Source organism: Enhydra lutris, unplaced genomic scaffold (assembly GCF_002288905.1).
Source record: "Enhydra lutris kenyoni isolate GAN:26980312 unplaced genomic scaffold, ASM228890v2 scaffoldscaffold27, whole genome shotgun sequence".
Taxonomy (NCBI): domain Eukaryota; kingdom Metazoa; phylum Chordata; class Mammalia; order Carnivora; family Mustelidae; genus Enhydra; species Enhydra lutris.
In genome coordinates, this window is record NW_019154111.1 from 13,578,566 (window position 1) to 13,606,486 (window position 27,921).

At 61.1% G+C, this 27,921-nt stretch overlaps 1 protein-coding gene across 5 annotated transcripts; it reads right to left on the reverse strand.

Moving 5' to 3' along the window:
* Positions 1 to 1,126: 1,126 nt before the first annotated feature.
* Positions 1,127 to 27,887, reverse strand: LOC111151946 (filamin C). 5 transcript variants are annotated; one of them, XM_022510184.1, is made up of 48 exons: positions 27,533 to 27,887; positions 22,854 to 23,102; positions 21,225 to 21,322; positions 20,925 to 21,075; positions 20,711 to 20,829; positions 20,428 to 20,505; positions 20,066 to 20,228; positions 19,710 to 19,910; positions 18,414 to 18,551; positions 17,906 to 18,032; positions 17,627 to 17,763; positions 17,233 to 17,426; positions 17,027 to 17,140; positions 16,298 to 16,441; positions 15,970 to 16,093; positions 15,614 to 15,774; positions 15,314 to 15,404; positions 15,050 to 15,219; positions 14,715 to 14,832; positions 14,363 to 14,625; positions 13,388 to 13,985; positions 12,778 to 12,951; positions 12,495 to 12,657; positions 12,034 to 12,194; positions 11,224 to 11,391; positions 11,016 to 11,139; positions 10,361 to 10,517; positions 10,096 to 10,285; positions 9,888 to 9,911; positions 9,528 to 9,775; positions 9,003 to 9,077; positions 8,624 to 8,723; positions 8,222 to 8,362; positions 7,861 to 7,989; positions 7,596 to 7,769; positions 6,826 to 6,987; positions 6,532 to 6,735; positions 5,950 to 6,102; positions 5,744 to 5,866; positions 5,394 to 5,636; positions 4,930 to 5,199; positions 4,697 to 4,834; positions 4,297 to 4,412; positions 3,641 to 3,773; positions 3,369 to 3,545; positions 2,972 to 3,190; positions 1,973 to 2,182; positions 1,127 to 1,849 (listed from the first exon to the last, which is right to left on the reverse strand). In XM_022510184.1, exons 1-48 carry the CDS (start codon positions 27,885 to 27,887, stop codon positions 1,662 to 1,664), a joined length of 8,157 nt encoding a protein of 2,718 aa, XP_022365892.1. In that variant the 3' UTR covers positions 1,127 to 1,661. The 5 variants fall into 5 exon arrangements, with proteins under 5 accessions (XP_022365892.1, XP_022365893.1, XP_022365896.1 ...); XM_022510185.1 differs by lacking the exon at positions 9,003 to 9,077; XM_022510188.1 differs by lacking the exons at positions 5,394 to 5,636; positions 9,003 to 9,077; positions 9,888 to 9,911 and having other exon boundaries at positions 27,533 to 27,851.
* Between the last annotated feature and the right edge of the window lie 34 nt (positions 27,888 to 27,921).

The window sequence follows — 27,921 nt, forward strand, 5'->3', positions numbered from 1 at the left end:
GTGTGTGAACTTAGAGGCCTTGTTAGGAAGACTAGACGTTAGCCTGGAACCAGCGGGAGCTGCAGAAGGGCCCTGAACCAGAGAGGGCAGATTCCTTTAGATGTGAGCCTCTCAGGCTGCAGGGTGGAGGGTGGGTTTGAGAGAACTGGCTGGGGCCAGGGAGGCTGGGGGGAGAGGCTGGCAGGCCAGGGAGTCGGGTGGGGGGTCGAGGAGAGGCCAGCGGGACAGGGCAACTGCAGGGAGAGAGGCCGGTGGGCCAGGGAGACTAGTAGAGGAAGCAAGCCTGGCCGGGAGGCTCAGGTGAGTGGCTGCTGGGAAGTTAAGTGAAAAGGCTATAGGGCCAGGGAGGCTAGTTCAGGGGTCTGTGAGCTGGGGAGGTTATGTTCACGAAGAGGCTGGTGGGCCAGGGGCGCCAATTGCGGCGGCGGTGGGCCTCCAAGACTAGTTCAGGGGTCCGTGAGCTGGGGAGCCTGAAGCAGGGCGGGCCGCGGGTGCTGCCTGCAGATGCTCGTGGGCCGGGAGACCAAGGGAAGAGCTCAGGCCAGGGCTACCAGTGAGGAGGCTGGCTCCGGTTGGGGTCCTAAGCGAGGTCAGAACTGCCGGCGGGGCCAGAGCGGATCCAGACCGGATCCTGGCCTTAGCTGGATTGCAGGTTCCTGGGTTTGTGTGGGTTCTGCCTGCTTGCTGGGTGAGGAACATTTCCTGTTTGAGTCTGTGCTCACTGTTCTAAGGACCTAATTTTTTGAACATCTTTGAGATCAGGCCGAAGGGAAGCTGGCCTCCCAGGAGCCCTAGGACAGTCTTCCAGAACAGCGTTCACCTCCCTGTCCCAGCCACCAGCTCTCCAGGGTTTGGAGGACTAATCCTGGAGGGCCCTGTCATTGGTTCTTCCAGGTACCCCCACAGCCCCAGCCCTCCCCAGACGGATGGCGGCCACCCGTAGAAAGCACACGCACAACAGCCCAGCCTCCGCGACAGGCCACACTTTATTTGGAGTTTTCCACGAAAGCGACTCCCAGCAGAGCCGCATGGTATGTGCAAAAGTCCCCCCAGAAAGCTGGGCCTCGCAGTGTGTAAAAAAGGCCCCCCATGGGGCAGAGCTGTGCAACCATAAAAAAAAAAAAAAAGAGAAAGCAGTCCTCCAGGAAGCCTGGCTGGGCAGCTAGAGGTCGCCCAGGGCCAGGCCACGTCCAGCGCTGCTGCTGGGTCTGGGTCTGTTTTCTCCTCTGATTGTGCTTTCTTCTCCAAGTCCTGTGGCCACCAGAGGGGCCAGACACGGTCCTTAGCAGCAAGGTGGTCTGGCCGGCAGTGCGGTTTGAGGGTGACCTCTCACACACGCAGACACCCCCAAACACATGCTTCCCGCTGGCCTCAGCCCCACCAGAAAACTCGGGGCTTCCCTTCACCCCCTCCCAACCCCTAGCCCACCCTCGTGTCACATTCGATGGGAGGAACACTGCCCTGAGACAGGTGAGGCCCTCCAAGCCCGGGGGGCATGGCGGGGTGGGGAGGCTGTGCCGCCCGTCCCACACCCCAGGCAGGTGTTAGTGGTCTGATTCTGCGTGTGCTTCTAGGTGTGGTACTTGCGTGTGTGTTTGTGTGTGAGTGTGAGTGCGTTGGCCGGAGGTGGGGGCCGAGGCTGGGGGAGGCACTTCTGGGATTCAGGGCACATTGACTTTGAAGGGGCTTCCAGGGACACTTTCATCCCCCCACTTAACAATGAGGATATAGTCCCCTTTCTCCTTGACAGTGTAGGTGACGTTGTAGACCCGGTTCCCCATGTGCTTCACGTAGACCTCCTCACATGGGGTCTTGGGCCCGTGCACACCCACCATCATCATATTGGTTCCTGGAGAAGGAGACAGAAAGGGCTGGGTCACCCCAGGGGCCCACAGCCCCTCAGCGACCCCATCCCCCTGTCCCTGTGCCCTGGCCCACCCTGGGACACCACCCCTCTCCTCCCTCAGCATGCCTGCTTTGCTGCAGTCCACAGTGAAGGAGTTCTTCTGGCCCACAAAGGCCTGGGACAGCCCCGGGCCCCGTGTCACCACCTTGCTGGCATCTGAGGAGAACTTAGGGATAGAGCTGTAGCTGGAGCCGCGGCTGGAGGATGACTTGGTCACGGTCTCCACCAGGACCGTGGATGTTTCGTGAAGGCTGTGTCCTCCAGACAGCCGAGGACCTGAGGGACAGAGTTGGGGTAAGCACAGACTGGGGGAGAGGCCTGCCTTCCCCTGAGCTGCAGGCCCTCGGCCCCGCGCTGACAGTCCCATGGGCCGTGTCCCCTCCCTTGCTGTGGCACCCAGCGAGCCCGGCTGCGTGCGCCAGCTCCGGCATCCTGAAGTCCTGGGCTTTGGGTGGCTCCAGCCCTCACCCTGGCTTGGCCTGGGAACCCAAGTCACAGGGTAAGAGTCTTGCTTTAAAAAGATCACAGATCTTGGGGCGCCTGGGTGGCTCAGTGGGTTAAGCCTCTGCCTTCAGCTCAGGTCGTGATCCCAGGGTGCTGGAATCGAGCCCCGCATCGGGCTCTCTGCTTGGCGGGGAGCCTGCTTCCTCCTCTCTCTCTGCCTGCCTCTCTGCCTACTTGTGATCTCTCTCTCTGTGTCCAATAAATAAAATCTTTAAAAAAATAAAAAATAAAAAAATAAAAAGATCACAGATCCAACTACTCCTTCACCCTGCTTCCGAAAGGAAAGCCTGCTAAGTATTTACTGAGTTTTGCTCTCTAGAAACCCAGATACCTAGAAGCCAGGTGGGCAGAAAATCAAGTGACAGGCAACAGTAAAGAGAAGGATTTGATCTTCGAAACTGATTCTCTGTGGCTGCACATACGGAGCACAGAGTGAGGGCAGACCCGCCTGTTCCTGCTAAGCTGCCCGTGGTTTTTCGCGTCAGACTGTGACTCAATGTGAATGGCCACTGGAGTCATCCAGGCTGGGCCGGAGGGATGCCCCCCATCCAGGGCACTCACCTGTGACTTTGGCCTTGAAGGGGCTGCCCACGATGTGCTGGGGGCCACCGTACTTGATAGCAATGAGGTAGTTGCCAGGGGCCATGGGAGTGTAAGTGACCACGTGGCCCTCAGGACACTCCCGACAGTCCAGCTGTACCTTGGAGGGGCCATCGATGGTGACAGACAAGGCCCCTGAGCCCGCGTTCAGGGTGTTGACAATGAACTCTGATGACACGCCTGGGGGTTGGAGGTAGCAAGGCTATAGGCAGGAAGGGCTTGGGGCCCAGGGCTGGGCCGAGCCCCAGGCTCCCACAGCAGACCTCTGCAGGGACTCCGCCCTCTGGGTCAGGGCAGTACAGGACCAGAAGCCGAGCACCCCAATATCCAGCCCTCTTCCCCAGACCCAGACACTCACCAGTAGTGCCTCCCTCAAGCCCAGGACCGTAAGCTGACACCAAGCCTGGGTCCCCAGCCTGGCTCTGCTCCCCAACACGGATCTTGAAGGGACTGCCAGGGATGTGGGCACCGTTGAACTTGACATCAATAGAGTGGACGCCGTTTTCATGGGGGATGAAGCGGATGGCGTGCTTGTCTGTTGGGCAGAGGACTAGTGAGTAAGCCTTTGTTCTTCCCCTCCCCATCCCTCAGAAGGGCCTGGCATGGGGGGCAAGGCCAGGGCCAGCTCACCGCTGTCCAGCTCAGAGACGTAGCACTCCTCCACCGCGCCCGAGGGCGTGTGCACACGAGCATCGATCACGCCCCGAGCACCATTCAGCTGCACTGCAAAGGACGCCGGCTGGTTCACTCTGAGACCTGTCTCCTGCAGAGGCCACAGAGGGTGCTCAGACTCCCGGAAGGGTCTGGAGCACTGCTCTTGCTGCCCGCCTAGCCTAGAGGCTCCCACCCCCTGCCGGCCCAGCTCAGGGAGGTGGGAGGCAGGGGCTGGGCCTGTGGCCTTGGCATCTACCTGCCCGGAGGTGGGCCCACCTGGCTGTGCTGGGCACGGTGGGAGGATGAGATGACATACCCTGTCCTGGCTGAGGGGGTAAGACTTACACCATAAAGCAGGCCAGTGCCTGATCATGCTGTATGGCCCAGAGGCCCAGACGAGGAAGGAAGAGTGGCCTAGATTGGTCCCATTGACCCACCCTGGAGAAGGTGGATCAATGGGAAGGACTGGAAGAAGCACAAGGAGGCCAACTGGGGATGGGAGTATGTGAAGGTGAACCTGGGGGTGAGGCATGGTTTCCCCTGCTGACTGTCTCTTCCAAGGCCACTGCTAAGCCCCTGGACACATGGACCTGCCTTCGCTTCCTGCCCAGGTCCTACCCCCGAGCACATACCTGGAGGCTGGTGACGGTGAGGCGGCGAGCGTCATCTGAGAGGGAGGCCACAGGCACCACAAAGGGACTGTCTGGTATGTGCTCATCGTTGAACTTGATGGAGACCTCATAGTCACCTGAGGAGGGAAGGCTGGTCAGCACAGGCCCCTGGACAGGAGATGGGGGTGGCGGCACCTCCGGCCCGCCTCATGCCAGGACAGGCTCGTTGGGTCAGAGCTCAGGTCTAGAGAGAGTCTCACATCTGCAGCCATGCAGGGTGGAGGAAGATGGGGCAGATCAAGAGCAGGCGCCCAGGTGAAGGAGGAGTTCTGGGGCCCCTCTCTCTGCTCTGGTTGGCAAGCAGAATCCCAGTCTGAAAGGTTTGGCAGGCTCAGCCTCCCCCTCCATCATGGACACCTACCTGGTTCCTGGACAACATAGGAGACCCCACAGGAGCCATCTTTTCGGTCCTCAAAGGCGATCTCCGCCTTGCTGGGGCCCTCCACGGCAATGGACAGGCCCCCAGCCCCTGCTTCTCGGGTCCAGATGCTGAACTCAGCTGGGGACAAGGGAGCAGCGCAGAGGCAGCTCGTTAGTACCCTGCGCAGCCCACTGGCCACCCCGCCACCCCCTTGCCTGGCCCTTGCCCCTCACCTGGCACGCCGGCCACCCCTCGCTCCAGTCCAGTGCCTCCAGCCCTCACTTTGTGGGCGCCGCCTTCACCCAGTGGGCCCACAGTGAACTGGAAGGGGCTACCAGGCACATGCTGGCCGCGGTACTTGACAGTGACTGTGTGGGGCCCCATCTCCTGGGGCACGAAGCGCACGCTGTATGCACTGTCTTCTCCCTCGACGATCTCGGCGGCTTCCATCTTGCCTGACGGGCTGGTCACCTGTGCGGTCATGTCCTGAGAACTGGCCTCCCCTGCAGGGAGTGGGGAGCGTCAGGGCGACTGCTCCCAGCCTTGGGCCCTCCCTCCCTCCCTCCTCCCTCCTCCCTCCTCCGCGGAAGCTCTGCTTCTGCCCAGAGCCCCCACGGCCAGCTGCCGTGCCCTCCCGGTCCTGTCCTGGCCTCCCGGAGGCTCCAGGAGGCCCCTGGCCCCGCACAGCCACGCTCACCCTCCTGCTGTCGGGTGATGCTGCCGAAGGAGCCCAGGCGCTCCCGGCCCAGGAAGTCCCCGAAGACGGCAGGGAAGGGGTCGCCCCCAACCTGGGTGGACTCCTCCACCCGCACCTCGCGCTTGGTCTCGCCGCCCCGCGTCTTGCTGATCTCTGTGCGCTCTGTGCGGGTGTAGGTGTGGCTGCTGCGGGTGAAGGTGCGCGTCAGGCGCTCCTGGGCAGACACCATCTGGAACCAGTTTCCTGTGGGACACGGAGCCACCGAGGTGAGCGAGCCAGGACTGCCCTGGGGTGGGCTCTGGGCCCAGCGCCCTCCCTGGAGCCCCACCTCGGCTCTTCCGGGCTCGCACCTGGGATTTTGAGGTTGAGGTCGCAGGTGCTGCCAATGGTGGCGATGGAAGGCGCCTGCCTGCGCCGCGTGATGCTCTCCTTCATGCGGCCCTCACCGGTCACCTTCACAGTGAACGGGCTTCCTAGAACAGGAGAAGAGGGCCGTCAGCTGCTCAGACCCCCGGCCTCGCGGCCTCCCCCTGCCCAGCCGTTGCCCAGAGCTTACCTGGCACGTGCTTGTCCGCAAACTTGATGTTGATGATGTAGGTGCCGGGCTCAGTGGGGCAGTAGGTGACTTTGCACGTGCCGTCCTCCATGTCTTCGCAGTTGATGTCCACCTTGCTGGGGCCTTCAATACTCAGCCCCAGACCCCCGTAACCTGGCAGGAAGCCAAGGACACCTCTCCCTCAGGCCCTGCCACTCTGCTGTCCCCTCCCCATGCTACAGGCTCTGTCTGGACCAGGGGCCCAACATGTATGTTAACCACTAATGACAGCGGGCTCTGCGGGAGGAGGGATAAGCCTGGCACTGAACCAGAGGGCCAGGGCTGGGGCAGTCTGGAAAAGTCCCTCAGTGGGCCTTTTAGGTTCTAGTGAGTAAGGGAGAGTCAGAAACTCAGGACAACTGGGCTTCCAAACTTGAGAGAGGTGACCTGGAACATGCATAACCCCTTCCCCTGGAATGTGAATCCCCAGAGACTGGGCCAGGAAGTTCCTGTTGGGGGGGGTTGGGCAGGAAAGTTCCAAGTCCTCATTAGAAGCACCAGCTGAAACGGCGGGGGAGCGGTGGTCCCTGAGGTGAGAAGCACCTGCATTGCGAGTGTCCACGATGAACTCCGCCACCTGGAAGGTTTGTCCCTCAGACAGACCCTTGCCCCAGACGCGCACCTTGCTGGCATCCCCGATCTCAGACGGCCCCACCAGGATCTTGAAGGGGCTGTTGGTGACATGCTTGCCACTCTTGCGCACGCTTACCACGTGCTCCCCAACTTCCTTGGGGGTGAAGGAGATGCCTGTGGAGAGGGGGTGGTCAGGCACAGGGCCCTGGGCCCAGCAGAGCAGCCCTCCCCCTCCGGCAGCCCTTCCTCACGGCCCGCACTCACCGATGTGGCGGTTGGGCAGGCGCTTTAACAGGCAGGGCTCCTCGTTGCCCGAGGGGGCACGGATGCTGGCGGTCAGCAGGCTCAGATCACTCTCGGTGATCTTCAGGGACACGTCCGTGGAGGTGCCCACGTTCAGCTGTGACGTGCGCATTGAGTCGTCACCTGGTGGGGGAGTTTGACATGTCAGACGGTTAGGAGTCCAGGCAGGCCGTGTCCTCACAGGGCGTCGGAGACCTCCTAGCTGACCCCGCTGGACTCGACAGCTGGGACCCCTCAAAAGGCAGAGAGGCCTGAGAGAGCAGGTTCTTCTGTTGCACTTTGGCTGCCGGAGCTTACAGGTGGGCCCAGTACCCCAGCTGCCCCGTGAGTGCTTCAGGCCTGAATGGGCTCAGCCCTGATCTGTGTGTTTTAATTGCAAGTCACATGGTTTCGTGGAACCGAAACACGAGACTGGAGCAGAGGACACAGACTCCTTGGCTGCCATGGGGCTCTGATCAAGTGGCTTAGCCTCTCTGGGCCTGCTGACCTACCAGAAGAGATTAGCAGTACCCTAACTTCTCCAGAGTTACTTCAGTGACCTAATATGAGATGAGGTGTTTGAAAGCACAGGGGGTGGGCGGATACCTCCCATCTGCTCCAGGGAATAGAGGGATCCTTGAATTTGTCCAAAGATGACCCCTTGCACCCAGGGGGGCCCCCACCCTTTCACCCCAGGTTACATGGACATGCTGGGCTTGCCCTCCCGGCTCGTGGGCCCACCCCTGCCCCACCTGTGATCTTGGCTGTGAAGGGGCTCCCTGGGATATGCTTGTCATCAAAGCGCACGATGATGCTGTAGTCTCCGGGCGCCGTGGGTAGGTAGGACACGGTGCAGGTGCCATCCTTGTTGTCCTTGCAGGTGATCTCAGCCTTGGAGGGGCCCTCCACGGCCAGGGACAGACCCCCTGGAGGAGGAGGGAGGGTGAGATCAGAGGTCCTGCCCTCAGCCCTGCACCTGGCCTCCTAGCCCAGCCCTCTGCCTCCAGCTCTCCTCACCTTCCCCGGCGTCCTTGGTGACAATGGTGAAGGTGGCCGGCTTGTTGACCATGCCGTGGCTCAGGCCTGGCCCGTATGCACTGACATGGCGGCTGTTGATGGCGTCCACGTAGAACTGCATGGGGCTTCCTGAAGGAGACCGAGAGAAGGGACTGTGTCAGCAGCGCAGACGGGAGCTGCCTGACCCCACCACAGCCCCTGGACGTTCCTGCAGCTGCCCTGTCTGCCGTGGGGGGCCTGACTGATGAAAGTCTGCCTCCCATAGTGTCTGTATACAGTCGGCGCTCAATGAATGTTTATTGAAAGAAGGCAGGTGAGGACGAAGCCACAGCGGCCTCCTCTCAGCCCGGCCCCAACTTACCGGGGATGTGGTTGCCGTCATACTTGATCCCCATGTGGTGCAGGCCTTTCTCGGTGGGCGCGTACCTCACCGTGATGGTGCCGTCCTTGTTGTCGGTGATGTTGGGCCGGGCTGTCTTCCCAGAGGGCATCCGTACCTCCCCTGCGGGGTAGCAGAGTTATGTCAGGGACCCTGTTTTTTCCTAGCATGCCCCCCACTCCCTACTGCCCCAGGCCCTGAGAGACAGCCCAGAGCAATGAGATGAAGCCTGCACTGGGGCAGAGAAGGCTTGAGTCTGAGTTCCAGCTATGCCCAACTTGGCTCTGTGACCCTGGGTAGCTCGCTTCCCCTCTCTGGACCTAGAGGAGCTGGTTCCTCCACTGGCTTCCCCAGCCCTCCTGTCTCAGGGCCCCAGGACACTACCTGTGAGTTCCCCTTTCTGTACGGTGAAGGGGATGACCAGGTTGAAGGGCCTCAGCATGGACTCCATTGGCTCTGCGGGCACCACTGGCTCTTCTGTGGCCTGTGGCAGGGGAGAGGAACAGTCATGGCCAGGGAAGGCCTGCAGAGCTTGGCCTGAGTCCCAACAGAAGTCCGAGAAAGGGAGGAAAGAACGAGATGGTTAACGGTGAAACCAGAGCGGCAGGCGGCAAGAGAAGAGGTGCCGTGCTCAGCCCGGGGACCCGCCCGCTCCCCAGTATGGCCCCACGCCAAGCCCCAGCCCTGGCCACAGAGGACTAGAAGGAAGAAATGAAACAGCAGGAGGAGGGCGAGGAGCAGCCCGGGCAGGAGGCGGCAGTACCCAGTGTGCGGGGTAGGTGCTGGGCTGGTGCAGCACATCAGAGGGCTCCTCCACGTGGGCCATGGGGTCAGACGCCTGGGAGGCAAGGCATGGAGAGCACGGGCTGTGGCAGGCCGGCTCACGCCAGCCCGAGCACTCAGGAGCTGCCTCCGAGAATGGCCCAGGGACCTGAGATCTTGGGCCGCCCTTGGGGTAGGATGGGTATCTTGTGAGCTTTCCCTCTGGAGGGCTGCATCGTCCTGCAGGGCCGCCTGGCGGGGGAAGCGGGGAATGTCCAGGGACTCTGGGCCCAAGGGTTGGAGAACGACATGGCCAGCTCCTCCAGAGAAAACTGAGAGACCACTGGGGAGGCCAGAAAATGGGCTGTGCTCAACTCCCAAGTTGGGAGGCTGTGGGAAACCAAAGGCTTGACTCCAGAATGTTCTGGGCCCAGAATCCATCAGACGGGGGGGCGGGTTCTGGGATTCCTTGCTGCTGCTAACAGGGCCCATCTCCCCAACCACTGTCCGGGGCCATGGAGCTTACCAGCACGTGGAAGGGGCTGTTGGGGATGTGCTCGCCTCCAAAGCGGATGGTGATGACGTACTTGCCCGGCTCGGGCGCCGTGTAGTAGATGTCAAAGGTACCATCATGGTTTTCCACCACATCCACGTCAAGCTCCGCCCCGTCGGGTGTGGATACTGTGCACGTCACCTTGCCCTTGCCTGCTGCCTTGGCATCCACCGTGATCACGGTCTCCTCCCCGATTTGGATGCGGGGTCCCAGGCAGGCACCTGCCACCCAGAAGAGCCAAGTTGAGGGTCAGTGGGAGCTGTGCCCGGTCCCTCTCCATTCCCAGCCGCCCTCATGACCTCAGCCCACGGTGAGAAGAGAAAGGGCACTCACCCAGACCATGGCCTCCAATGGACACTGGAAATAGAGAAGAGTGTGAGGCCACACGGCCGTGGGGTGGGGGGTGAGGCGAGGGGAGGGGGGGCGGGGCAGGGGGGGCGCTCTGACTGGCAGTCCCCTAGGGACTAGGCCAGGGACCTGGAAGAGCTGTGAGGGGTACAAGACGGTGAGCAGGGGCAGAGCGTGGGGGGCGCACACCCACCCGTGACAAGACACTTGCTGGCATCCCCGGTGGGCAGGGCGTGGATGCGGAAGGGTGAGTAGGGGATCTCGTCGCCACCATACTTGATGGTGATGGTGTACCGACCACTCATGTCTGGCAGGTAGGACACAGTGTATGTGCCATCCCCATTGTCTCGGATGTTGGCCTTCTTGGGCTTTCCCTCGGGGTCCTGGGAGAGAAGCAGAGGTCAGGCCCTGCCTGTGGCCAAACCCTAGCAGGGGAGACAAGCTACATAGGGACTCACCAGGATCTGGACGGTAAGCAGACCCTCCCCAGCATCTCGGGCGTCAATGGTGAACTCCACAGGCAGGCTGGCAGGGATGCCAGAGGCGTTGAGGCCGGGGCCACTGGCCCGTACCTTGCTGGCGTCGTGGGCAGGAAGCACCTTGATCTTGAAGGGGCTTGAGGGGCAGAAAGGATGGACAGTTTGCTGGGGGTCTGGGGGGAGTCCTCCCCACACACGTAAGGAGGGAGGATTCCCTGGGGCAGGGAGGAGGGAACAGACCACATCCTGAGTTTTGTGGGAGGGTCACTTGAGGACGCCCAGGATGGACCCTGAGCATTTCTGCATTCCCCAGGAAGATGCTGGGTTTAGTTTAAAGAGGAGGGTGCCAGGGGCTGCCTTCTCCCCCCACCTGTCTTTTCCCAAGGCACTAATTTTGTAGCTCTGCGGTAGGAAAGCCTGGGCCAAGGAGAGCCCCAGGGGCTGCGTTACCTCTCTGTGGCGACAGGTAGGTAGCCCCACGGAGGAGCAGGCTGGGGTGGCTGAGACTGAGACCAGCTGAGACCAAGACAGGTGAAAGGGGCACCCCCAGGGCCCTGGTAGGGGCCCGCAAGTATGGCCCCAGGAGGAGGGCCCCCCCAGCTCGGTCACAGCATGGGAGCCCCAAAGTAGTTACCTGCGTGGCACCTCCTGGTCAGCATACTTGACGGCTACCGTGTAGGGCCCATCGGTGGCTGGGGTGTAGTGGACCGTGTGGGTGCCGCCTCCGTTGTCCAGTACCTCCACAGGCTCCGCCACACCTGGGCAAGGGGGGCAGGGTCAGCAGAGCCTCCCAGCACCCCATCCTCCCACCCCTTCTTCCGCCCTGCCCTGACATTCTGTACCTGTGGGACCCAGCACGGCCACGTGCAGCGGAGCTCGGCCAGCTTGGCTGCAGTCCACTGTGAAGGTCTGGGGCACCCGAGCCCTGACGCCGGCCCCCAGCCCTGGCCCCGAGCACTTCACCTTCCCAGGGTCCACCACATCCTTCACCGGCACCCGGAACGGGCTCCCTGCAAGGAGAAGGACATCAGCCCCTGTCCACCTGCCCAGGAGGGTCACAGACACTGAAGAGGCCTGCAGGAGGTCTTCCCTGCCTCCGAAATGCCCCAGGGAGGCCAGACCAACGTGTGCAAACGCTTAAGAACTTGCTAAGAAAATGTAAACAGGGACAGAGAAACTTGGCTGCAGACTGAGGCTAGGCAAACCTCATTAGCTGAGCCACCCGCCTGGAAGAAGTCCTGCCAATGGGAAGGGTGTAAGCCCAACACTTCACAGGCCTGTACCCCTGGGGCTAATGATACACTATATGTTAATTTTTTAAAAAAGTAATAATAAAAAAGTCCTAACTAAAATACAAAAAATGGATTTTAAAAAATAAAATCCACTTCTGGGGTGCCCGGGTGGCTCAAATAAAGTTAGGCGCCTGCCTTCGACTTAGGTCATGATTCCAGGGTCCTGGAATGGAGCCCCGCATCAGGCTCCCGGCTCACCGGGGAGTCTGCTTCCGCCTCTCCCTCTGCCTCTCCCCTGCTAATGCTCTCTCTCTCTGTCTGTCTGTCTGAAATGAGTTGGGAACTGTGTTAGCAGCGTGGACGGGAGCTGCTTAGCCCACCACAGCCCCTGGACGTTCCTGCTGTTCTTTCCACACGCACCTGGGATGGGTCGTCCCCCGAAGGTGATGTTGACGTCATAGTCCCCAGCTGTGAAGGGGATGTACTCCACAGTGCAGCTGCCATCTTTGTTGTCCTTGCAGGACATCTTGGCTTCCGAGGGGCCCTCGATGGCTAGGCCGAGGCCTCCAGTGCCCGCTCCCCTGCAAGGTGACACCCTCCTCAGTTCTGCTAGTGACCGTGAGCGAGTAGGGAGAGGGAGGAGCGGCTGAATGGGGTGAGTGGAGGAAGGAGGGCAGGCCGCCAGGGCCCCGCTGAAGAGGGACCAGCTACAGGCGTTGATCTGAGATACTGGGGCAGGAGGGAGCTTGGGGGAGGACAGGTTTGCTCCTGGTCACCCTTGAGAGGGGATTGGCATGAGGTACACACAGGACAGAGGAAAAGGGCAAGGGGCTGAGGTCAGGGTGGCCACAGCCTCTGTGTTCAGGCAAGGGGGAGGTTACCTGGTCTCCACGGTGAAGTGGTTGGCCTTGTTGACCAAGCCCCCCTCTAGGCCTGGCCCAAAGGCCCGCACACGGGTGGGGTCACAGCCCTCCGTCACAGCCACTCTGAAGGGGCTCTTGGGCACAGCGACCTCGTCATACAGCACCTCCACCAGATGCACGCCTGGAAGCCAGCCACACGGAGCGGGTCGGGATGTGCACGGCCCCAAGAGTGCGACCGTGCTGGGAGCAGTGTCATCAGATCCCCACCCCCCACCCCCGCCCCACTCCGCCAGGCCCTCACCCTCCTCATAGGCTGTGTACTGCACCCGGTAGGTGCCATCCCCGTTGTCCGTCACATAGGTGTCTGTCTTAGCCCCCGAGGGGTTGAGCACACGCGCGGTCACGTGGTTCCCACCCGTGGCCGTTAGGGATCTGGCATCCACAGTGAACTCGGTGGTCACCTCGCGCAGGACACCTGGGGCCCAGGAGAGGGGCACTCAGTGTGGGGCCAGAGCAGCTCTCCCACAGGCACTCACGCCTCCACTCTACCCAGCTCCCAGACTCTTCCTTCCAGACACCTGCTACTTCCCAGCCTGAGCCCAACCTCCCTCTGCACCCGTGTGCTCCAGGCCTGTCTCCCATGGCCCCTGCCTTGTGCCCACTCCCAACCCATGATCCTCTGTTCACCTCAGGTGCCCCACAGCTGCAAGGGTTATGTCTGGGTCTTCTGCCTCCCTGTACCTTGCACCCCCATGCCTAGCCATTTCCCTGGGGTATCCAAGCCCTCAGGACTTGACGGCTGCCCCCAAACCCTCCTTTCACCCCACCGTGGCCCTCCCTAAGCCCTCAGCCCCATTTCCCTCCCCGCTGCTGATGACCATGGCTCCCTCACGGTTCCTCCTCTCACTCACCGTGAGGCTCCACACCGGGGCCCGAGACCTTGACTCCGCTGGTGTCGACAGCAGGCTGCACGTGGACACGGGTAGGGAACTTGGGGACGGGGTGCCCACCGTACTTGATGGTAATGGTGTAGGTGCCAGGGAAGGCGGGGCTGTAGGTGATGTGGTAGGTGCCATCGGCATTGTTGTGGATCAGGACCTCGGCCTTGACGCCGGCGTCCGACAGGATCTCGATGGTCAGCTCAGCCTCACCCGCCTCTGAGCAGTCCACAGTGAAGGTGGCTGCCTCGCCGGCCTTGCCACGCTCCAGGCCTGGCCCGCTGGCCCGCACCTTGCTTGGGTCGAACACAGGCCGGATGGTGGCCTTGAAGGGCGAGCCGGGGATGTGGGCTTCGGCAAATAGGATGTTGATGGTGTATTCGCCCGGCTCCGTGGGCAGGTAGCTGACAGCGCATGAGCCATCGCCGTTGTCCTGGCACTCGATCTTGGCCTCGCAGGGGCCCTCCACGGTCAGCCCCAGGCCGCCTGTGCCAGCCCCCTTGGTGTCAATGGAGAAGGGTGCCGGGGTGCCTACCAGTCCACCCTTGAGACCAGGGCCATAAGCGCAGACCTAGAAGAGGAGCACAGATATGATGTCCTCACCTCGGGCCCCTCCCATGCTTGGTCTCCATGGCTCCCCACCCAGCTCTGCCCCTTCAAATGGAGCAACCACCACAGATTGAGTCCTTCTTAGAACAATTCCAGATGAGGAAGTGCAGGCAGAGAGCCCAAATCATTTATCCCTGGAATTCAAACCCAGGTGCGACCAAAGGCCACGCTCTTAATAACTAAGCTATCTCAGAGGCAGGTCCGGGGCCAGGGGGGTACCTTGGTATCCCCTTGGTATTCACTCCAGAAACAGGGGCCATCTGGCCTCTGCCCCTGTGACTCCTCCATCTTCCCTGTAAACCCCTGAATCCCAGTTCCCTCCAGCTCCTGTCTCCTCACCTTGGAGGGGTCAGGGGGCAGGACACCCTCCACAGCAAAGGGGCTGCCAGGCACGGGGTGACCATCATAGGTGATGTCCACCTTGTAGGGTCCCTCCTCGGGGGGCATGTAGCGCACAGCCTGGGTTTCAGCTCCGCCCCCGGGCTCCAGCTTGCAGGGGATGGGTCGGCGGGAGGGGGAGGTCATCCGCACATCCAGCTGGCCCTGACCGCCAGCCCCTCGGGTATTCACGGAGAACGCCTGTTCTTGCCCCACAGCCGCCTCTGCGGAGAGGGCGAGGGGCACAGTGAACAGGGGCTCCGGCCCACCCCATGATCCCTGTCATTTCCAGGTCCGCTCCTGCCCCACTTACTGCTGTTCAGGCCTTGAACTTTGACTTTGCTCAGGTCAAGCGGGGGCGCCACATTCACCACAAAGGGGCTCTTAGGGACAGGGTCCCCACCGTAGGTCACTGTCACTGCCATGTTGCCCTGTTGGGTACAAGAGCAGGTCAGAACTGGGTGGCTTAGACAAGAGAGCCTGACAACATGCCCGAGGCCATGGACTCGAGGCTCAGGGGGGCACGGCCATAGCACAGGGGTGGCAGGAAAGGGGCCAACACTCAGAAGTGGCCCTCGGAGACTGGAGGAAGGAGATGCAGGACGCGGTCAGCCAGGATGGGTGAGGCAGGGAAGGGGTGGGACGCACCTGCTGGACAGCTGTGTACTTGACAGTGTAGGAGTAGTCATGGTTGTCAATGATTTCAAAGTCCCGCACAGCCTCACCCTTGGCGGCCCCGGCAAAGTGCACGTCCAGCTTGGCCTTGCCAGCTCCCTTGGTCAGCACCGTGAAGTGAGTGGGCTTCCCGACTTCCACACCTGGGGGGGCCCAGCCGAGATGGTGGTGAGGGTCTGGTGGACACGCAGCCCCAACTCCAGCCCAGCCCGGCCCAGCCCCTGCCCAGACACCTACCCGTACGGTTCAGCCCAGGGCCCTCAGCCTTGACCTTGCTGGCGTCATGGGATGGGTCCACCTTAATATGGAAGGGGCTGGCAGGGATCTCCTGGATGGAAGAAAGATTTGGTGAGGGTAGGCAAAGGCAGCTTCTGAAAAAGCCCTCCGCTTTGTGCCTTCTAAGACACACTGCCTGCACACAAGAAGGGCTTGAGCGATGGTTGTGATCTTGTCCGTAAATGACAGCATGTCAAGCCACTGGCTGAGACCTGGAGGGTACAGGCTGCCGATGATTGCCAAAAGCCAAGGCGGGGGTACCTTGTTGGCAAACAGCACCATGATGGTGTAGTGGCCGGCTCCTGGGGGCGTGTACTTGACTGTAAAGGTGTCGTTGTCGTTCTTGATGATGTCGAAGTCGATGTCAGCTTCTGCAGGGCCCACAACGCCGGGGGCACATTTGATGCCAATACTCACATCACCTGAGGGGCGGCAGGCACGAGGCCATGAGTGAGGTCCCAACAGCCCCCACCCCCACTTAATTAGTCCCACTTGAACTCTGCCCAGAAACAGGATCTAGCCAGAGCGGGTACCCCACCAACACAGACCCACGCAGACCCTACCCGGGACCCCACCCCAGGCCGCACACACCCGTCCCCAGCCACAGCCCAGCGCACCTTGCCCAGCCTCACTGCAGTCCACAGTGAAGTAGGTGGGCTCGTTGGCCTTGAGGCCCGTCTTCTCCACACCTGGGCCATACACCTTCACCCGCTCAGGGTGACTGCCTTCTCCCACGTTCACCTGTGGGGAGGGGGTCGGTGCTCAGCACGCTGCCCCTCCCAAAAGGCCTCTTTCCCCAGCACTACCAGCCCAGCCCTGGGACCAGTCTTGGCCTCCATGGGTGGAGTGTGTTGACAAGGGCCCAGGGACAACCAGCATCTCCTGCCCAGGCCTCCACCCTCCCTCTGGGACCCCAGGGTCAAGGGGCAGGGTAGGAGGACACACCCGGAAGGGGCTCTTGGGCACGTTGACACCTCCCCAGGAGACGATGATGGTGTGTTTGATGGGCTTGGTGGGCACATAGGAGCAGCGGAAGGTGCCGTCACCATTGGGGATAACCGTGATGTTGACAGGGCAGCCGTCAGCGTCCTGTGGGCAACACCAAGCAGAGTCTCAGGGTGCTAAGGCCTCCTCAGAGCACTGGCGCCCTCTGCTGGCCTCAGGCCGCCCTCCTTACTCATCGCCGCTCGCGGCAGACCTTAGGCCAAGAGAGCCCAGGGGCAGAGCACACCCAGGGAGCCTGGAATCTGTCTGGAAACCGTCTAGGCCCCCTCACCTCCCAGCCTAGGCAGCTGAAAGGTGTTAGTAGGCTAGAGGCTGGGCTAAATCCACGTTTCTAAAGTTGAACAATGAACACTTTAAAGAAAAATCATCCTCTTATTCATTAACTTTAGGGGTTGGTGGACACCAGTTTGAGGAACTGATCTGGGAAGCCGATGTCTGAATCAAATCATCTTTCAAATGAAAAATTATTAGTGCAACCAAATACACTTTTGGTAAAATATGTTAAGATTATCATCAGAAAACACACAATTTTCAGTTTTGCATAGTTCTCCTGGATCCATGAGAGTCAGTCCTGAGATGTTACAATTTCCTCTGCCTCTCACCCGCCCCCACCCTCACAGGGCTCCTGCCCGGGACAGTGGGGGCTGACAGGGCTGGGCGGTGCCCCACCTGGGCATACAGGTTCAGGTCTCCCTTGCCAGCGGCGCGGGCATCAATGGTGAACTCTGCAGGCTTGTCCACGATGCAGCCAGTGGGCTCCAGGCCAGGCCCAAAGGCCTTCACCTGTGCAGGGGGAGGAACAGAAAGCTAGGACAGGGACTGGAGGAGGGCCGCCTGGCCCCATCCTGGGCCCACATGCAGGTCCCCAACCGCACCTTGTCTGGGAAGCAGTCAGGCACGGCCGGCTGGATGTGGGCAATGAAGGGTGAGTCTTGGATGTCCTCATCATCACAGATGACATGCACGGCATACTCCCCGGGCTCTGTGGGCCAGTACCTCACATCGCAGGAGCCATCCCCCTTGTCATCACACTCGATCTTGGCCTGTGAGGGCCCCTCAATGGAGAAGCCTGTGTGCAAGGTAGGGAAGATCAGAGGCCATGAGAGGCAGCTCGGACACTCCCATCACTCCCTCTGTCGCCCCAGTGTCCCACTCCATCTCATCCTGATGCTACCCAGCATTCCCACCTCCTGTACCCCCATTCACTTCCCACGTCCCTCCAACATACCACTCCCCAGCATTCGCACCTGCTACAATCCAGCCACTTACCCAGTGTCCCCACCTCCGTGCCGATGGCCTCCACCACAAAGTCGGCCGACTTGCCCACCTGGCCCGTTTTCAGGCCGGGACCCCAGGCCCGAACCTTCTGTGTTCCTGCCTCTGGGCTCACCTGTACCTCAAAGGGGCTGGGCAAAGAGGAATCTGGCGTCCATGCTAGGAAGTACCTCTACTAGAGGTACCACCCTCCCCTCGGAGTACCAGGTAGCCCCTCGTCCTCCTCCCACCCCGTTAGAGCCCAGACAGGAAGGCACGGGGTGCATGGCTTACCTGCGGGGGATGGCATAGCCACCCCATGTGATGGTCACCACGTACTTCCCAGGAACCACTGGGTAGTATTCACACTCGAACACACCATCCCCGGCTTCCCGCACCTTCACCGGCTCCTCTGTGCCCTCTGAGGAGATGGGGGGCAGAGAAGGGGGTCAGAGTTCCTCAGTCCCCTCAAGGAGCCCTGGGGACCCAGGCCTAGCCTGAGGGCACTGCTACTAGGGGGCAGAGCTGAAGCTCAGGCAGAGATCACATGTCCTCCCTCTGTACAACCCCCAGGGTAGCATGGAGGGGCGAGAGGATCCTTCCCGGCTTGTAGTCGGGAAACTGGTACAAGAGAAGAGACAATGTGCCTAAGACTCCATGGTGCCTTTAGTCAGCCTCTTTTTGGAGTCTCTCCAGGGTGGCAGGCATGGTGCTGGCCATCACTGCCCTCAGGTAGTCAGACCAACTGACCAGATTTCCTCCCTGCTCTCCCACTCCCCAGTCCTGGACCCTGGTTACTCACTTGGCCCCTTGACGGTGACCTTGAGCTCCCCGCTGCCAGCACCCTTCGTGAATACCTTGAAGTCTGCCACCTCTTTCACACGCACACCCTTGGGCTGCAGGCCCCGCCCCGAGGCGCGGCAGGCATTGGGGTTACAGGCTGGGGGTTCAAGAGAGAAGATCAGGGGTGCTGAGGGGCCTGAGATAGAGCCTTAGCCTCTCACCACTCCTCCCCCACACCTCCCTGGGCATAGTCTCCCTGACATCCTTAAAGGCATGGGCTCGGGCCTCATGCTGTCCGCCTCTGGAGCCCCTGACACAACCGGGGCCCTTGGGAGCCGTGCCGGGACAGGGAGCTGGCTATAAGAAACCGTCCCTGCTGGGCTTCTCAGAGTCAGTGTTGCCTGGGACAAATACATGGCAGAGCCTGGGCAAGAGAGGGGGGCAAAGAGAGCTAGGGGAGGGCCCCAAACCACTCAAGGGCTCCCACCCACAGCCACCTGAGCCTTCCCAGTCAGACCCTCCACAGCAGCTTTAGGACTAAGTCATGCCCCAAAACATTATGCAAGGCCCCAGAACAGGAGACCCCGGCGAAACAGGGAGCTTGCCACAGATCACAGGCAAGGCACGGAGATCAACCTGCCACAGAAGACCACCAATGGCAATGAACCCAACCCTCGCTGCTAAACACGGGCCAAAGAATGGCAATCTCAGCCTGCCACGGAACATAAACTGGACTCAAAGCCCTGGTGCGGGGGCTGGCATGGGGCACAGGCAATGGCATGGAACCTGGGGCCTGCCACAGAATGCCATGGAAGGGGGGCAGTTCCACACTGCCTGGGCCCTGTCCCCCAGGACAGGTGAGGTGGGTCACCTATGGCCATGCCGGCCCCACCTCTCCCGGATAGTACTAATATGCCACCACCTCTCAGCCTGGGGGAGGATGGGCATGGAGTGGTAGACTGGCAGCAAAGGCTCTGAGCGGCAGGGAGAGAACTGAGTGGCAGAAGTCCCCACCTGAGGCCTGTCACATATGCCTCTGCAACCGTCCCAAGGTGGTCCCTGTCTGACAAGCTTTGCTGTGGTCTCCTGGGTCTCCAGGGGTAGTGTGTGGAGAGATGATGTGGGTGAGGCCTCTCCAGATCTACGCCTCCCCCTCCCCCCGCAACATGGCTTCTCTACCTATTTCAAAGGTTCAGCTCTCCCGTCCCATTCCTGGATTTGCTCCTTTCTCCCATAAGCACTCCGACCCAGAATTTGGTGGCAGTTCTATGTCCTGGCCTCAGTGAGCGGGACTATGGGGATGAAGGGCCTTTACCTTCTGCCACGTGGACAGGGAAAGGGCTGCGGGTGATGGGGGCACCGGCGAAGGCCACGTGCACAGTGTGGGGCCCCTCCATCACAGGTCTGTATGTGCATCGGAATGTGCTGTCGCCCTTGTCCTCCAGGGCCACATCCACTGTGTCCCGCCGGCCCTGCGGGTCCACGATCACCACGGCAACATCACCAGTCCCAGCCCCTGCCAGGCACAAAGGCTGTTAGCACCCCTACTCCGGGCACACAGAGCTCCCCTGCCCTGGGCCCACCCACCCCCCTCTGCCCCAGGTCCCCATCGATGTCACCCCATGTGGTCACGGACTGTCGGGCCACCACCTTGCTGGGGCCTGTCCTTACCCGCTGTGTAGATGTCAAAGTAGGTGGGTTTATTGGCCACATTGCCCACAGGCTCCAGGCCAGGGCCACGGGCTGACACCTTGTTGGCATCCCCCAGGGCCATGGCCACATTCACCTCAAAGGGGCTGCGTTCGATGTTCTGGCCGGCAAAGAGCACGGTCACCTGGGGACAGGGCGCAAGCTTCAGCTTCTTGGGGAAAGCACTTCTGAGAGGGGGTGGGCAGGCAGAGCAGTGCCAAGGTCGGGGAGAGGTGGGCCTCTGGGTGTGCTGGGGGGAGGGATGGTGCAAACTGCAGGGAGGGGGGTCCACTCAGCCAAAGGTAAGCATGTGACTGGAATGGGGAGGGTCTGCTGGGAGCTACCTTGTGCAGCCCAGCGACCTTGGGCACATAGGAGACTGCGTAGGTGCGGTTCTTGTCATTGTTGGGAACCACCTTGGCCTATTGGGAAAGAAAAAGATTGGAAGTCACAGTGGCCGTAGCCCCTCCTGCCCCCACAGTGCCTGGCGCCTCCCATGGCGATGCCTCCCCAAGTCCCCAGCACAACAGCGAGTGCTGGTGGCCGTCTCCAGGCCATCCCTGTTAGCCTGTGGTCTCTGGCTCCAAGCCCATGCCAATCCCTCCTGTCCCCAGAGGCTCTCCGTACCTCCTCAGTGTGGCCCTCGGGGTCCTCAATATAGACCAGCACCTCTCCCACGCCGGCGTCCACCGTCTGCACGGTGAAGTGGGCGGGCTGCAGCACAGTATTGCCATGGGGCTCGATGCCTGAAGGGCAGAAGGCAGGGCCGGGGTACTTAGGGCACTCCACCCTAGGGTGTCCCCAGCCACCCAGGAAGATGGTCAGGGGGCTCAGCACCTACCAGGCCCATAGGCGATGGCCTTCTTAGGGTTCAGCTGCTTGGAGCGAACAGGGGCCCCAGGTTTGAGTTTGGCCTTGGGGAACTGGGACAGGTAAGTCATGACAGAATGCTCATCCACATTGGGGTCCACAATCTCCTCGGGGGCAATCACCTGCCACAGGGAGGAAGGGGGTTAGAGGGTGCCCTTGGCCTAGCAACCTCTCTTCTCTCCCACGGTCTGACTGGGCCTCCTCAGAGACCCAACATGCATCCGGGGCCCTCTGGCCCTCTACTCTCCCCCCACCCCATCTGCTCGTGTACCTGGGGCACCCCGAGCCAGTCGTCCGCCTGCTGCATGGCCTCCCGGGCGTTCTGCACGGGCTGGTTGGGGTCCCAGGCCTCCCAGTCAGGGCAGAGGCCTGGAGAGATGGCAGAAGGAGATGACGATTAGGGGGGAGCAGCCAGCCAGAATGCAGGCATCTGCACGTCCCAGAGTGTCACACGCTGCAGAGTCACACCCACGACCACGTGGCTTGAGGCCCCTGACAGGCCAGGTTCCTGCTGACCCCCTATGTTCGGGTCCATCGGCTGGGATGCCCATCACTGTTGAGAGGCGCGCTCCCCCCAACCCCGAGCACCAACAATGAGGCCTTTCTGCCTTGGCTGACGCAGCCTGGCACCGGCCCTGCCAGTCAGCCTCCTGGCTGCCCGGGTCTCAGCACAGACCCTGTGAGGACTCCCCCTCACCCCAGCTGCCCCGGGAGTGCATAGGGGAGGTCGGAGGCCCCATCCTGCACATGCCCCGGACCTGTCCCCCCAGAAGGCCTTCTCACAGCCGGCCTCAAGTCCTAGAGTCCCAGGCACTTCCCACACCAGCTTTAGGGCAAGAGACACCCTCTCCTTCCTCACTGAGCACTTGGAGAAACTGAGGCACTTAAGGGCATGTTTTCAGAGAATGGGTTCTCTTCTGTGGCCAGCCAAAACCCATTCCTCCTAATGGGAAGAATGCTAAGGCGGCTCCAGATCACTCCTATCGAGGGGTACAGAGGTGAGGGGGTGCTTGGTCTGGGCCAGAGCTGGAGAAGGGGTGATGCTCACTGGTTGGGAGGGGGCCAGCTCAAAGGCTGGAATCCATGACCGCCGGAACAGCTGAGCTCACTGCTGGCGGCCTCACCAGCTGTGGGCAATGGCTCAGCAGCTGGGAATGCTTCCCAAGCGGCTAGTGCCCCCACCTCCCACCCGCTGCTCCCCGGCTGACCCTAGGCTGGGGGAGGACTCTCCCAAGGGGCTAGTAGCCCAGCTGATCCAGCCGAGTTAGAAGATGACCTATCTGCTTGGGAGGTGACGGCCAGAGACGGAGCTGCCTGTGGGGCAGGGCATTATTCTGTGATGCCTCCGTATCCTCGTGCGCCCTGAGCTGCCCCCACCTGACTAGGCCAGGGCCTACAGTGAGAGGGGGCAGGGCCAGGGGGTGCCCCACCAGCCTCGGCTCCCCCTCAATCGTCTCTTGGGGTCTCACAAAGAAGAACCTTCTCAGGGTCGAGCTCCTGGCCTTCTTGCTACAAGTTCTACCACACTTCCGTTCTCTCAGCTCAGCAGAAATGGTACCCCTGTGGCAAAGTACGAAGCTCATGGAGGAGGAAGCTGAGGCCTTGGGCTCTAGCTTGGTTCTGCCACAAATAAGCTGTGATCTTGGACGAGTCACCGGCCCTCTCTGGACCTCAGTGTCCCTGTCTGTAAAAGGAGAAACGCTGAACCTTTCACTGCAGCTACGGGATCTGACACTACCCGTCACGAAGGGCCTGACACCAGCAAGGACTCTCGGCTGGAGCAGGGGGCAAGCCCCCCCAGGCGCTCCGACTCCCCCAGCCCTGACACCGCCACTCCGACAAGCACAGGCCTCACCACCACCAGCGAAGGGCTCCGTGATGGGCCCACCGGCCCACTCACCAGGGGCACAGTTGTCTACCAGGGCACCCAGAGCCTTGCCGTCCTGCCAGTCGCGGTTGAAGTTGGTGATGGGCAGCTGGGGCACCTTGTTCTGGATCCAGCCAAGCAGACGCTGTTTGGGGGTCTGCTTGCGGGCATCCTCGTCATCCTCGTCTTCCCACATGGGCATGGAGATGGAGTAGTGCAGGATCAGCGTCCAGATGAGACCAAGGATGAGCTTCAGGTTCCCATCCACGATGGCCTTGCTGTCTGCAGAGCGGAGAGGACAGCGGGGCTCAGCAAGGGCGCTGCCCTCCACAGCTCGGCTCCCGAAGCTGCCCTTAGAGCCCTGGGGGCTCCCGAAGCTGCCCTTAGAGCCCTGGGGGCTTGGGGGGGAGGGGCCGGAACGCCTGATTCTGGAAACTGCCCCCTTCTCTGCCTACCAAAGTCTCACCCTCTGAGGAGGCCGGACCCAGAAGCCTAACATGGCCAGGTCCCTCCCTTCTCAGTGAGGCTGTTTCCCAATGTGCTCCCGCAACAGGTACTTTCACCTGTGGGACACAGGCCTCCATCAGGCTGCAGGTACCTGGGCGATTATCCGAGATTGTAAGCATCCTGGGGGCAGAACACTGTTTTGTTTCACTTTTTAACAGTTTTCTTAAGGTATGCTTGCCACCCAGCGAACTGCCCATATTCGAGTACACAACTGTACATGCCCCTAACGATATCACCACGTCATAAACATACCCATCTCTCCCCAAATTTCCTCACACGAGACCCTTTGTGATCCCTCCGGCCGCCCCTCCTTGTCCCTCCTTCCCAAGCAACAACTGGTCCGCCCTTGGTTACTATGGATTCATCTGCATTTTCTGGAGTTTTATACAAATGGGATCCTATAGTATGTGCTCTTTTTGTCTGGCTTCTTTCACACTAGATAGTATTTTATTACTCTATGCTCAGCTGTATTTATTTATTTATCAGTATTTACTTATACTCAATAAATACTGGTTGAATGGATGCATATCTTAAAAACTTAATTTGGAGAGGAATAAAGCTGACCTGGTTCCAGCCAAACTCTCCTCTGAACACCGTAAAAGGCGTTTGGAACAAAGTTCGGGAAGGAGGGAGGGGGTACAGTGCAAACTCGGGTAAGGCTTGAAAATCATATTTTTAAATGCTGGGGCCGGTGGGATTTCATACGAGCCAGAAGAATGTCACCCATGTGGACTCAAGTCTAGGAAGCTCAGACTCCCCACCCATCCCCTCCTTGGGGGAATGCCAGAACCCACTCCCCAAGATCTGGGGGACCTAGTTCTCCTTCCACAACCAGAAAGAAAGATCCAGGAGCCAAGGTGGACTAGAGCATAGATCTTTGCAAACCAGCTTATATGTAAGGACAATGCAGGACTGAAATCGTCAGCTTCCCTGAACACCACTTTTAGGAGGGGGCGGGGAGAGTCAGCCTTGTTTACTGGTGTTGCCTGAGAGATAGTAGAGGGTGGGGCTGGAGGCACCCCTGCCCCTTAACACATCTTTTCCTTCTCCTCTGGATATTGGGAGAAAGCAGCTAGGAAACCAAAGGCCTGTGGAACTCCAGAGTCCCCCACCCCACCCCCCGCCAGCCCCCCCCTCCCCCGGGAGGGGGAATCTCAGCCTGTGTGTCCCTCTGGCCCCCAGCTCTAGCCCCCTTGGCTCCCCCACCCTTTCACTGATTCATCCTTCCTTCCCCGGCAGCTCCCCAACCCGCCCCCACTCCCCCCCTGGCTCGGCCGCAGCACAATGGTTTGGCAGCTTTCAGATTCCATGACACACTCCCTCCCGGCCTCCCGGTGCTCCGGCGGCGCTCTCACAAACACACGGCCCGCAAGACTTTCACACAGTCTTGACACCCAGTGCCCCGCCACCTCTCATCACGCCGACAGCCTCCAAAGCCAGTGCGCACACACCCGGGAGCATTTCTTGCAAACTGGGGCCAGGTTTCTGGGAGGGAGGCCCTGAGGTTGCTGGGGTGGGAGGGGGTGTCATTCATATTTGCTTCAGGGAGAAGTTTCTCCCCAGGAACTGGCCCCGGGCCAAACAGCAAGTGGTCCACTTTGGCGTGAGGCAGGAGAGGGGCCTGGAGTCTCGCTCAGGAGCAATGACCTTCCCCTCCCTACCCGCCCCCGCTCCCCAGGCCAGGCAGGAGAGGGGAGCTCCAACCAAGCCAGGAGTCCTCCCTCACACCCGGAGCCACCACTTCGTCTCCAGCCTGGGGACACCCCCAAGGGGGTGGGAGGAGTCTGACAGCCAGTCCCCGAGGCCACCCCAGGCCTCAAGTGGAGGGGGAGGAGAGAGGGCCTGGGCGAGGAAGGGGCCGGCACAGCTGCTGCCCCCTCCAGCCCCTCCCTCAGCTGTTGGCTCTAGAAGGAATAGCAACTGTGGAACAGCTGCGGCACAGAGCTCATTAGGCCTCTTTGTTTGGAGGGGCTGAGGGGGTGGTGGGGGCCGGGTCGGGGTGCGGGGGTAAGGGCACACAGCTCGTCAACCTAGGTTGAGCACCCCTTCCTCAGGTGGACTTCTTGGCTCCCAGCTCCCAGGCTAGTCCTAGAAAGATAAGTGGGGAGTCTTTTTGACCCCTCCCGGGTGCCCAGATGCTCCATTTCAGTCCTGAGACAATGCCCAGCGGAGCCCCCCGCCCCCCCGCCAGTCCCTTCGACCACTACGTGGGTCAGAGAGAACCAGAAGAAGCAGAATGCCACCCCTGATGGGGAATCCCTTTACATCTCCCCGCAGGGCTGAGCAGCCCCACTGCCGGTGCCCCCTCCCCCCTCACTTAGCCTCAGGCCCGGCCCCGAATTGCTGACAGCTTATCTCATCAGCGCGAGTCAGCCACTTGGCCCAAATGGGGAACAGTTCCCCTTCCTCTCAGCGGGAACGGAGGAGCGTCCCTCCCACCCCCAAACCATCTTTTGCTTCTTCCCCCTCTACTCTGAGCCGGCCTCTCCACACTTGAGCCAAGGGGCCCAAGCCAGGCACCGTCATGGGGGAGGGGAGAGGTGTGCTTAGGAAGGATGAGGCCTGGAGAGGGGCCGGCCACCCCCACAGTGGGGAAGGGAGGGGAAGGCTGCAGTTTACTATAAAGTCCTGGTAAGGCCCCTGGTAAGGGACGGTACAGTCCCGTCATCAAATCCTAGCATTCAGGGGGGATGACAGCCCCAGAGCGGACTTGTCTCTGACTTCCCCCACACACTGTCTGATGCCCCCCCAACACACACACACACACACACACATTCATGAAGCCCTCAGCCCCACTACCAGGGCCCCCTCCCCCACCCCCTGTCCTCAGGCTTGTCCTTCTGGAAAGCTCAGAGACATCTGCTGTGTCACGGAGGCAGGGCTATTTCCAGGCCAGAGAGGGTGGGGTGAGGGGGCAGTATTGGGGCAGGAGGGGTAAGGCCTAGAGAAGGGACTGGACAGGGCAAAGGGCCCCGGACTGACTTCAGCTGCTAATTCAGGAGGCCTAGAGATGCCCTGACGGAAAGTGGGGGTGGACAGACATTCAATTATCTAGAGAAGTCTCTGGGGTACCCTGGTGGGGGAAGGCACCTGACCCTGTGTGAATCTCCTCTCCTGGGGCCCTGGGATGCACCCCAAGGGGCCCTTTCTTGTAAATCACAGCAAGACTAGGAAGAGCTCACCACAGGGTGAGAGGTAGGGGGTCTTCCCAGGGGTAGAGGGTAGGGGTCTTCCTAGGTTCCAATCGAGCAGGGAGCACTGCGGGGCTGGAAGGGGAGGAGCAGCCTCCGGTCACTCAGAGCCCACCCTTAGATCCCCCGCTGGGCTTAGACGCCTGGAGCGCCTCCCCACCCCCACCAGCACTGATACACCTTCCAAATCTGGTTACACTCAATGACTTCCTCCCTTCTACAGGCCTTCTCCTCCCTCCCCTCAACCCAGACGGTTAGCTGCAGCCAATCCAGGCCTAGGGGGTGGGCTGGGGCCTGGCATGGACTTGTGGGAGCACACTCCAAGGCAGGCTGAAGCAGGAGGTGGACAGGCAGGGGTTAAGATTCTCTGCACTCGCTCAGTGCCTTTTTAGGTTTCTGAGGCTGGGCCCGGCCTGCCCTGGCCCAGGGGCCTGAACCCAGCTGCTGAGCACATGCCTACGGAGGGCCCCCAGCCCCATGCCTGCCTGGCCACCAGCTCTCCCTCTGCCTCCCAGCCCTTGGATGCGCAGTGGTTGGGACCTGTCTTCAGCCGGGTCCTTCCCCTGTGGAGGTGCTGGGAGGCAAAGAAGCTATTTGTTTTGTTTAGGGAGTAGACACTCCCAGGAATCAGTAATGGGCACCGACCCTGCCTTCTCAAGCATGGGCTGGAATGGCCCAATGGCAAGAAAGGGGACAATGAGTCAGTCGGGTTGATGGGAGTGTGTGCGGGAAGGCTGAGCTGGAGGACTTAGGAACGGTAAAGTCGGGACCCCCCACACCTGGACACCCCTGGACGCCGCTATAGGGACAGACCTGTGTGCAGCAGTGCCCTTGTGGCCTGCGTGGCTGGGTGGGGAAGCAAGCCAGGGCCAGGGACCTGTCCCTGTCTCCCTCTGCTCCATTTCAGCTCCCCGCGCCCACCCACCCCTCTGTGTCCGCCGCCCCCACGGGCCGGCCCATCCTCGGGGCAGGTCCCCCTCCCCCCGTGCCCGCGCCCTGCTCGCCCACACTGACCGATGGACACGAGCTTGATGTGCTCGCGCTCGAGGAACTCGAGGGCCACGGACACGTTCTCCAGCTTCATCTGGCGGAAGTTGGGGCGCGGGTGGAACTTGCGGTACATGCGCTTCTGGCTGAGCACCTCGAGCAGCGCGATGAGGCGCAGCCCGTCGCTGAGGTCGCGCTGCAGGTCGGTCAGGCGCTTGCCCACGCACTTGAGGTGCTCGTTGCACCAGCGCGTGAACGTGTTCTGCTGGATCTTCTTCCACGGCGCGTCCTCCGCCAGGTCCTTCTCCGTGGACGGCATGTCGTCCACCTCGTCGCCCAGGCCGAGGCCCGCGGCCTCGGAGTAGCCGTTGTTGTTCATCATGCTGGCGCGGGGCTGGGGCGGGGACTGGGCTGCC

What these genes read in the sequence shown, in the direction of transcription:
- LOC111151946 (XM_022510184.1), bottom strand. Translation starts at nt 27,887, where the DNA reads ATGATGAACAACAACGGCTACTCCGAGGCCGCGGGCCTCGGCCTGGGC. An exon ending in CCGAGGGCCACACTGAGGAG is followed by an intron (nt 20,506 to 20,710) that starts GTACGGAGAGCC and finishes CTTTCCCAATAG; the next exon opens with GCCAAGGTGGTTCCCAACAA. An exon ending in CTTTGACATCTACACAGCGG is followed by an intron (nt 19,911 to 20,065) that starts GTAAGGACAGGC and finishes TGTGCCTGGCAG; the next exon opens with GGGCTGGGACTGGTGATGTT.